Below are 8,844 nucleotides of genomic sequence, written 5' to 3'. Positions count from 1 at the left end.
TTTTCTCCAGGCTGAACATCCCCAACTGGAGCCTGTCTTCATAGAAGAACTGCTCCAGTCCTAAACTTTGTGGCCCATCCAAACCACTAGAAAATCCCCAATGTTACATTTTATCAGCTAAAGACGAGTAGATGTTTTCTGTGCCCTGCACACAGACAAAGCAGGTTGCCAATGCAAAGAATGAACTGGAAATGAGAATTTCAGATCAAAACATGAAAACAGCTGAAGGGCTACGACTTCTCAGAAGTGTGAGAAGTTTGCCCACTGCTCCACAAATAGGTGGGCACAAGGGGTTTACTGTCAAGAGTTCTAGGAGAAAAGAACTGGCTTGAGAGGACAAAGGTCCGTCCATGAGAACAATTCCAAACCCACCGCAGCCTCTGGGCTGGACTCACCACCTTCTTGAAGACAACTCTGCACTTTGCTACTCCAAACACAGAGTCTAGAGCTTAAAAATAATTTATTACTTTTTGTTTTAAGTAACAGCCATTTTCTGTATGCTGTAGAAGTACCGATTTTATGTATCTTTAAATGTTTACATAAATTGTCTACAAAATCCAAGAGTGTTTCTCCACAATTTTTACCTATCTGTTCCATAATTTAGAAAACCAAGGGTTGCTCATAATTGTTGCAAGTAAAACAAGAAATGCCAGAAGCAGGCCTTTAGCAAGACACTGGGAATATGGTTCTCCTGAAAAATAAACCAAAAAAATGTAAGCATGTGAAAGCTAAATTTTAGTTTATACAACAACCCAAAAATAGAGATAAAAGTGTATGCAAAAGCATTCTTTCAGACAACTCCCCACATCTAATTATGTTTCAAAGAAATACAGCCTTTCATGTTTTGTGGCATCCCATATTGCTTCTCATTTTACCTGTGTAAAAGCGTGTCAGTGGATAAAGGAGTTGTGGCCAGCACACCTCATTTTGATTGCAGTCAAACTCTGCATAAATTTTCTGATATCTGGAAAAAAGGAACCCTTTGGTCAATGTAATTCATGTCACATCTGAATATAATGGGAGGTTATCAATGTTTTTACCAAAACTACCTTGTCACTGGAAGGGGTGGCTGAGCTGGGACTTCAATGAATTGAACAGAAGCTGTGATGGGAAGAAAGCTGAGGGTGTTTCTGCAGCCAAGCCCACACTGGAACTGCCATAAGACTGTTGAGTAACTGTAACAAAAAGCAAAACTATTGCTTGAGGGCTGGAAATGGAAGTTTAGATCTTAAACACAAGCAGGAAAGGACAAAACACACAGTATTTATGAGGAAGTTGATAATCCCTGGATTTTCCACATCGTACAAGAGGAGAACTTGCACAGTCTGGAAATGAGATAAAACAGAATCCCACTTATTTGATAGGGATTGACTTGGTGGAGGGCAGGAAGTGTTTGCAGGGTGAAAATTCCCTGTTTCAGGAAAGAATAAAGCATTTAGCTCAGCTCCTAAGAGCTCTGCAATGGGGTTAGCCAGTACACAGGACAATCTTGTTGCTTGCACCACGTGACTCCTGATGGGACGTCCTGTGTATGCTTGCTGCTGGCAGCATCATGTCTTTTATTTAATATTTCAGTGAAGTATAAGGATTATCTGCTTTTAATCATTAATTTTTTCTTTAATTTTCATTTCAGAGGGAAAAAGGCTAACCTGGTTGCGATCAAAAGAATTTGGGTTGCAAAGTGAAAGGCGCGTAAAAAACCAGCAACAAAACCCACCTTTCTTGTCTGTAAAATTAATTTGGGATGTGTTAGGTAAGCAAGGCTCAAAATGAAGCATTTATTTGTCAGGTAGCCAGAGACACAACTCACTTTACCTGATCTGCACAGCAAGAATTTCCTGCTGGGGAATCCCTTGCACTGCTCCCACCTTAGCAAAGATGATGCGAATGTTCAGGTTTGCAGGAATATCTGGGCAAATGCCTTTGAAACTTCCAGTGCTCACATTAGAACTAAAGGGATCAAGACCTATGAAGGAGAACAGAGGGATTTCAATGTAAATATTATGGCAAACATTATATATTCCATAATTAGATTATTCTCATAGCCCAGTGAAATGCTCGTAACTGTCACACAGGAACACATTAAAATGTTTCTATAAAAACACCAAAACCAGTAATTTATCAATGGATAAGGAACAAGTCATATGTGTACAGGCTGCCAGTAAAATATCCAGTATGCACAAAATTATGTGCCTGTGTGTACACATATATGGATGGATGGATGCAGACACATATCACTAGCTTTAGGGATTTGAAATTACAATTTGGATTTATTTTGACGTGCTTTATTTACTGTATGGGAATATTTAGACTACAAAGAACAACACAAGCCTCACTTACGTATAATTTCCACCCAGTCATTTAGATCACTGTAACTGGAATTGTCCCTCTTTCCAATGTGAGTGGCTTGTACTAATGCATTCAATTTCTCAGTCACATTTCCTCTGCAAAGAAAGAATGTAACATCACACAGAATGTAAATCTGTACTGTCTTACCACTCTGGGTTGCAATATTACAGTATCTTAAGGTCAGTTTCATCTGAAAGATGTTATCACACAACAAAAATAAACTTGAACTACTGAAGGGAAGAAATGGAAAAGTATTGCAGCCAACACAATCCTCATTTGAATAAAGAGTGAAAGCATTATTATGATTTCCCATCAAAAACAGAAGTGAGACTGTTAACCACAGAAAGCTGAAACACACACATGAATATTTAAAAAGAATGTACCAGTGCTGATGGGAGGCACTTGGAGAAAGTCACATAACAATCAACAAGAAGGATGAAGCAGAGATAAACAATTCAGCTTGTGTTGCTCACCTTAAAAAGCTGCAATCTTCATTAATATCAACTTCTAGAATGCACCCAGAGTATGAGTCTACTCCAAACAGAACTGGTCTGTCAGTTGCTGATGCACATAAACCTCTGCCAGCTGTGAAATGAAAACATCTCACTTGAGCTTTCCCATTATCCACCCTTGGATCTCCAGCTTTCAATTTTGAACAAAACATCAAACATTAGAATGCAAACTCAGCGTGGTAGACTTCAAAAACAGATACAAATCATTCAATTTTCAAAAAAAGCATTAAAGGTTTTTTCACTGACCTTTGAAAGCTTGGGAAAGAAAAGCAAAATCTGGCAGACATTTTTAATTAAAATATGCTTTAATAATCCAAAAAAAAAACAAATAAAGCTCCAAAATTTTAGCATTAACTACAACTGAAGTTGAAACCTCACAAACCAATACCTGGCTGCCAAATGTTTAGGCTTCCAAGAGGATCAGAAGCATTCAAATTTGCAGCTTTCACTGGTTTTCCAACTTGATACCCTAAACACAGAAGGGTAAATTATCAACACTGTAGAAGAATCAATAAGCATTAGCATTGTTTTAAATGTCATCAATCTTGAAGTAAATGACAAGACATTTCCATTACAGTGGGAATGGCCTCACTTTAAATAATCAGTATCTATGCAATAAAAGCCTAAGAACCACTCACTGCTATTGGCAGTGCAGTAAGGCAGGAAGGTGAAGGCTGGCAACATAAAGAAGTATAAAAGAAATATAAAATGTAATCACTGATAAGAATCTGTACAGTACGATTTATTTTTTTTTAATTTTAATAGGCAAAATGAAGTATTAATACCTGGATTCTCAAACAGTTCCTCTCCATGAGTACTGTTTAAACTTAGAAATTCAACTGTGAATCTTTGTGTCAGGATTTCTGGTGAAAGAAAAAAGTATAACTTTAAAATAAGTAAATTAGCAAAATGTATGTTCTATGTAGGGCACAAACTTCTGTCTTTCATTAGTGACAGAAGATTCAAATCAACACAAATTAATGGAAATCAGCCCCATAATTTTCTTTCTAGAGTCCAAGGGAAATTATTTTTAAGAAGAATTAGAAATTAAGATAGTCTATCACAGAATTTCCATACAGAAGATAAAGAAACAAATCAAAAATCATAAAAGAAATGTCATTATACCTCCATCACATAAGCTTCCACGGAAGACAGTGACATTTACTTGCTCAATGTTCTTGTCTTTCCAAATGAATTTATAATGTTCTGCAAAAGTTACATTTTGACACAGAACCTCAGCAGCAAGAAGGTTTTCTGGCAGAAGGAAAAAGAGAAAAGGTCATAATGAAAAGCATTCTAATTAGAAAGCTCTGCTACTGCAGCTGAGAAAGAACACATTAAAACCTTGGCAAAATTCTGGAAATAACAACATTCATCTTTTTGATAATTTATTTTACTCTTTCAATGTGCAATGGTGCAATCCCCCAGGTATGCAAGGTAAGGAACCTGATTTCCAGACCAGCTGTGATGGAGTAAATTCAATACTTCCTGCTTTACAGGAAGCCAGTTTATTTTTCACTCTCAGATAATATACAAAAATTCCTCCTAAGAACTACAGCAGGTAAACATTTTAGACATCAAAATAATCTATTTCATATACAATCCAGGTTAAGTAAGAAGCATTAACTAAATGGAAGAGACCTACCACTCTCAGTGATGAATTTGCCCCTGTCAGTGATGGCTCTATAGAGAACATTTTGTTGGATGAAGTCTGAGAACAAAAAACAAACAAAGGCTTATGTTTTCACATCCAAGGCACAATCCTTGTTGTTATAAAAACTGAGTAGGAAATTATTTAGAAAATTAATTTTGGTAAAGACCCAGACTGGTTATGTATTTTAAAAGCAGAGCTAATTAACTGTGGGTCTTGCAGAGGTAATATAGACTAACAAAATTAGACAATTCTGGAGCATAAAATAAAATATGTTCATGCTGGTAATCATATTATCTCAAACTCCAAAATGACTCTCCATAAGTACAGGCTTTTGTAATGCAGAGAGTAACCACTCCTTACTAACTCTAAAATGCTGATGCTGCACCCTCCTGACAGAAAAAGGGCTCTGCAACAGTCTGAAAATGAGGCACCAGGAACAGGTAGATGGAACACAAAGGCCCATCCTGTTACTTCTTACCTCCTAAATCTTGAGAAACAGTAGGACACTTGCTAGGTCATGAGAACCAGGAACAGAACATCCCCAAAAGCTGAACTACCGCCACCAGATAACACAGATGTTACATTTAGCCACTGTGCCAACAGCCCTGGGGTTTGTTCTGTTCCAGCAGCTCTGAGAAACAATGAAACACATTCCTGCTTGGATTTCTGCAGCATACCTGCAGTGCCAGTGTTTATCCTCACATCATGGGGCAGGCCTTCCTTGTAAGACTCCAGATTGGTCAGGCACTTGACATCAAAGTTGTGGAGATAGGCCACAGGGGCATTCCCAACACACTGTCCAGCCATGGATTGCTGCAGGGGGTTCACAGAAATGACGATTTTCTACCCCTTTGCTTTTCATTTGAACATTACTTGCTAGTAAAATGCCCTACATGTGCATTACAGCCACTCATAACACTTTGACAAGCAAGCTATCTGATGTTATAAGAACCCCTCAGCCTCTGGCAAAAGAGAGGTTAACATTTTTAAAACACAGCTTTCAAAGTAGTTTCGATGTACACCATGACTTCATCTTCATTTGTGGAAGTAATTATAACCAACAAGGTGTCTCCAAAATGCATTACCTTTTGCAGGGACGGGCAAGGGGATGAGGAAGGATAATGTTTACTTTTAATAATGACTTTGTGGTTTTGTTTTGGGTTGTTTGTTTAGTTGAGGGTTTTTTGTGACAGATACACCCCACCACTTCCCAACATCAAGGTGCTGAAATTGGATGCAAAGCCATAAGGAGAGTGATGCAGGGAGTTCCAAACAAACCAAGAGGAATCAAAAGCTCATAAGGATTACCTGGGGAACAGTAAAATACTCATCTTCTTCTGTTATAATTGGATCTCCTTCTCTGTAACCAGTGAAAGGTTTCCCAGGAGAAGTTTGTAGAGGGATCTTAAATGAAGGAACTTTGGGTGTAGAACTGCAAACAAGTTTAAAAATTAAATTCTTTACCTCACACAAGTAATTACAGATTTGCTTTCATGTCTCCTGTTCTTATATACTACCAATGACATTTCTCCACTTGCATTTAAGGTTTACACCCTAAAACCCTAATTTCAAAGTAACTTTCATTATAAATATAGGTTATATTTTTGGTTGCATAATGAGTGTGATGAAAGTGTCATGAGAAAATAAATCTTCTTAAGACTTACATAGAGCCATGATAAAAATAGCCAAGAAATGGTGTGTTGTCAAGAGAAGACTGTACACAAAGGAAGGGAAACCACTCAGGGGTGTATTCCATTGACTGGGAAGAGCACAGCTGATCATAAGGTGGGTTTACATCCCCACCAAACACTCCAGGGAAACATGATCCACTGAATAACTGCTGCAAGTCTGGTGTACACTCCTGAAAGGGAAAACAATGGTCACTCTTTAGCAGGGTAATTGCAATACTTATGGAAATATAAAGCCAAACTTAGAGGTAAACCAAGCAACTTTGTAGAGAGAAAATATTTACTTTCAGAAATACTGGAACATCCAAACACCCCCTCTGTTCCATCTAGTCTGAAGCATCCAGTACCTCTCTCCCCCCACAGACAAGAGGGTCTAGAAACTTTGAAAATACTTAATAAAATTTTAATAAGAAATAAGTACCAGATCACAGCAACAACGAACATCACAAGCTCCAGCTGTTAAGTTACAAGGACAAGAGCCCAAGGGCTTAAATGCCTGGTTTGGGATGATAGTTGCATTTTCTGTAACAGAAGTAGGAGAGAAAATCAGATTAAGTGGACTGAAATCCAAATAAAAAGACTATGCACACTGCAGTTTATTCTGGTAGAAACCTTTTTTTAATTTCACTGATTGCTCAGAATCTCTCATTGCTGCCCAAATCCCGATTTTTCCATACAGAGAGGAAAAGAACAGCCAAAATGCCATTTCTTCTTTAGCACTTACCTGACACATTTCCTGCAAAGGAAGAGTTGGCAAATATTTCAGCTTGAATCAGGAGCTGTGCCAGCATCACTGAACCACGGCAGGCTAAAACCTGGAGGGTTTCCACCATGCACAGAGGTGAGGGGCAGCACTCGGTGGCATTGGGCAAACACAGCTCCAGAGTTCTGCTGAGGCTTACAGTCACCTTGGAAGTGTTCTGGAAAAACACAAAATAAAGTTTGGCAGCTCTGACAGCTTGTGTTAAATTGCTCTTGTCTATACCACTCATCAGCTTCTGAGAGAGAAGCTGCAATGAAGTGGAATAAGAGAAGAACCAGTATTTTACATACCACACCAGGAGTTACAACCAAATTCCAATCTCCAGCTCTTTTGCTTCCATTGCAATTTACAAGTTGCAATTTTCCTATAACAAAATTAAAATTTTAAAGGTCATTTAGAAAGGACTGGGAAATCAGAAGTACATTTAAACTCCTCTTGCGCCTTCAGGTACACCCTCAGGCCCAGCTCACAGAAAACAACTGAGAACTAAGGGGTTAATCACAGGAATGTCTGAAATTCCTGTTTCTGTAACTATTAAGACATTAAAAGACATGTATTACCATTTCTCTAGTAATTTTTGTGTCAAAAAATATTAAAAATTCAAACGTATTTATTTACATGGAGAAAGGGGGTTGAAGTGTTCTTACCTGTCTCTGCATCTCTAGGACTTAAAATTATAGAAAAATTAACTCCTGAAGAATTGCCAAGAAAAAATGAATTGACTCTGGGCCCTGACATATGAATAAACGAAGGCTGAAAGACTAAAAAAAAAAAGAGAAAGAAATAAGTTGAAAGAGGTAACATCTGTAAGACATATCGATCTTGTGCTTGGGCTATATTCTTACACTCTTAGACTTTAAATTGTCACAAACAGAAGAAAAATATCATGTAATGCCTTGTACAGGGATGTATTTCCATTCTTGCCAAGTGCTGGAGGAATGGGTGTAGCTTTCTATGCCACAAGTTTACATGTGTGAAGATGCCCAGTAAACAGGCAGTAAAATAACATCATAGCACTTACAGCCCACGCAGATACTACAGAGCTCAGGCAACACCATATTTAGCATTTCTTGCTGACTTCAGTTTACACTTTTTAATTTCTTGGGGCCATGAATTGTGCGAGGGATGTCCTCGATCCAGGACCTGCGGGCTCCTGCGTTCTGCATGTGGACGCAGTGCCAAGTTTAGGGCTCGGAGCTGGGAGTTTCACTGGATTTTTCTTTCCAGACTTTGCCAAGGTTGAAAGGTCCGACATAAACTGCTCCACCCGCCCTCTCTGCGCTGAGCAGCAGCAGAAGCTCCACGGCGGGCACGTTCGAGTTTGGAAGGGGCGCCCAAGGCCGTGCTCCTGAGGGGAACCCTCGGGGTCTGCGCCGCCTCCCCTCACGCCCACCCGTGCAGATCCCGCAGCGGGCCGACCGCCATCCCCACACCCCACCCGTCCCTCGCCCCACAGAGGTCGCCATTCACTGCGGCCGCTCACGCCCTGACCCACCGGTGTCCCCGGACAGCTGCCCGGGGCAGGGTACCGCCCGCAGCAGCAGCAGCAGCAGAGCACCGAAGCCGGGAACCCCCATAACGCTACGGCGGCCACCCGGCCGCCATCTTGCAGCGCCAGCGCGGCGCCATGGCAACGCGGAGGGCGGGAACGGGGCCGCCTCAGGGAAGGGCGGGAACGGGGCCGCCTCAGGGAAGGGCGGGAACGGGGCCGCCTCAGGGAAGGGCGGGAACGGGGCCGCCTCAGGGAAGGGCGGGAACGGGGCCGCCTCAGGGAAGGGCGGGAACGGGGCCGCCTCACGGGAACGCGGGCCGGGTAGTGATGGTGGGAGCTGTTCACCTCCAGACCCCGGGCCGGTCATAAATTAATAGAGCTAACAA

The 8,844-nt window shown here is 40.6% G+C and overlaps 1 protein-coding gene across 1 annotated transcript; it reads right to left on the bottom strand.

Moving 5' to 3' along the window:
• Positions 1-443: 443 nt before the first annotated feature.
• Positions 444-8,613, bottom strand: TCTN2 (tectonic family member 2). Its single transcript, XM_030233565.1, has 18 exons — positions 8,462-8,613; positions 7,614-7,727; positions 7,257-7,330; positions 6,928-7,123; positions 6,625-6,725; positions 6,180-6,376; positions 5,824-5,947; positions 5,193-5,328; positions 4,507-4,572; positions 3,987-4,115; positions 3,647-3,724; positions 3,250-3,330; positions 2,823-2,934; positions 2,341-2,444; positions 1,816-1,966; positions 1,050-1,175; positions 876-964; positions 444-691 (listed from the first exon to the last, which is right to left on the bottom strand). The coding sequence occupies exons 1-18, from the start codon at positions 8,541-8,543 to the stop codon at positions 585-587; spliced, it is 2,067 nt and encodes a 688-aa protein (XP_030089425.1). The 5' UTR covers positions 8,544-8,613; the 3' UTR covers positions 444-584.
• Positions 8,614-8,844: the final 231 nt, after the last annotated feature.

The sequence above is a fragment of the Serinus canaria genome, chromosome 15 (assembly GCF_022539315.1).
Source record: "Serinus canaria isolate serCan28SL12 chromosome 15, serCan2020, whole genome shotgun sequence".
Taxonomy (NCBI): Eukaryota; Metazoa; Chordata; class Aves; order Passeriformes; family Fringillidae; genus Serinus; species Serinus canaria.
The sequence above is the reverse complement of the archived record's forward strand: the minus strand, read 5'-3'. Positions and strand labels throughout refer to the sequence as shown.

What these genes read in the sequence shown, in the direction of transcription:
- TCTN2 (XM_030233565.1), bottom strand. Translation starts at nt 8,543, where the DNA reads ATGGGGGTTCCCGGCTTCGGTGCTCTGCTGCTGCTGCTGCTGCGGGCG. An exon ending in TGGTTGTAACTCCTGGTGTG is followed by an intron (nt 7,124 to 7,256) that starts GTATGTAAAATA and finishes GTGTTTTTCCAG; the next exon opens with AACACTTCCAAGGTGACTGT. An exon ending in TGGAAGCTTATGTGATGGAG is followed by an intron (nt 3,725 to 3,986) that starts GTATAATGACAT and finishes TTCTTTCACCAG; the next exon opens with AAATCCTGACACAAAGATTC.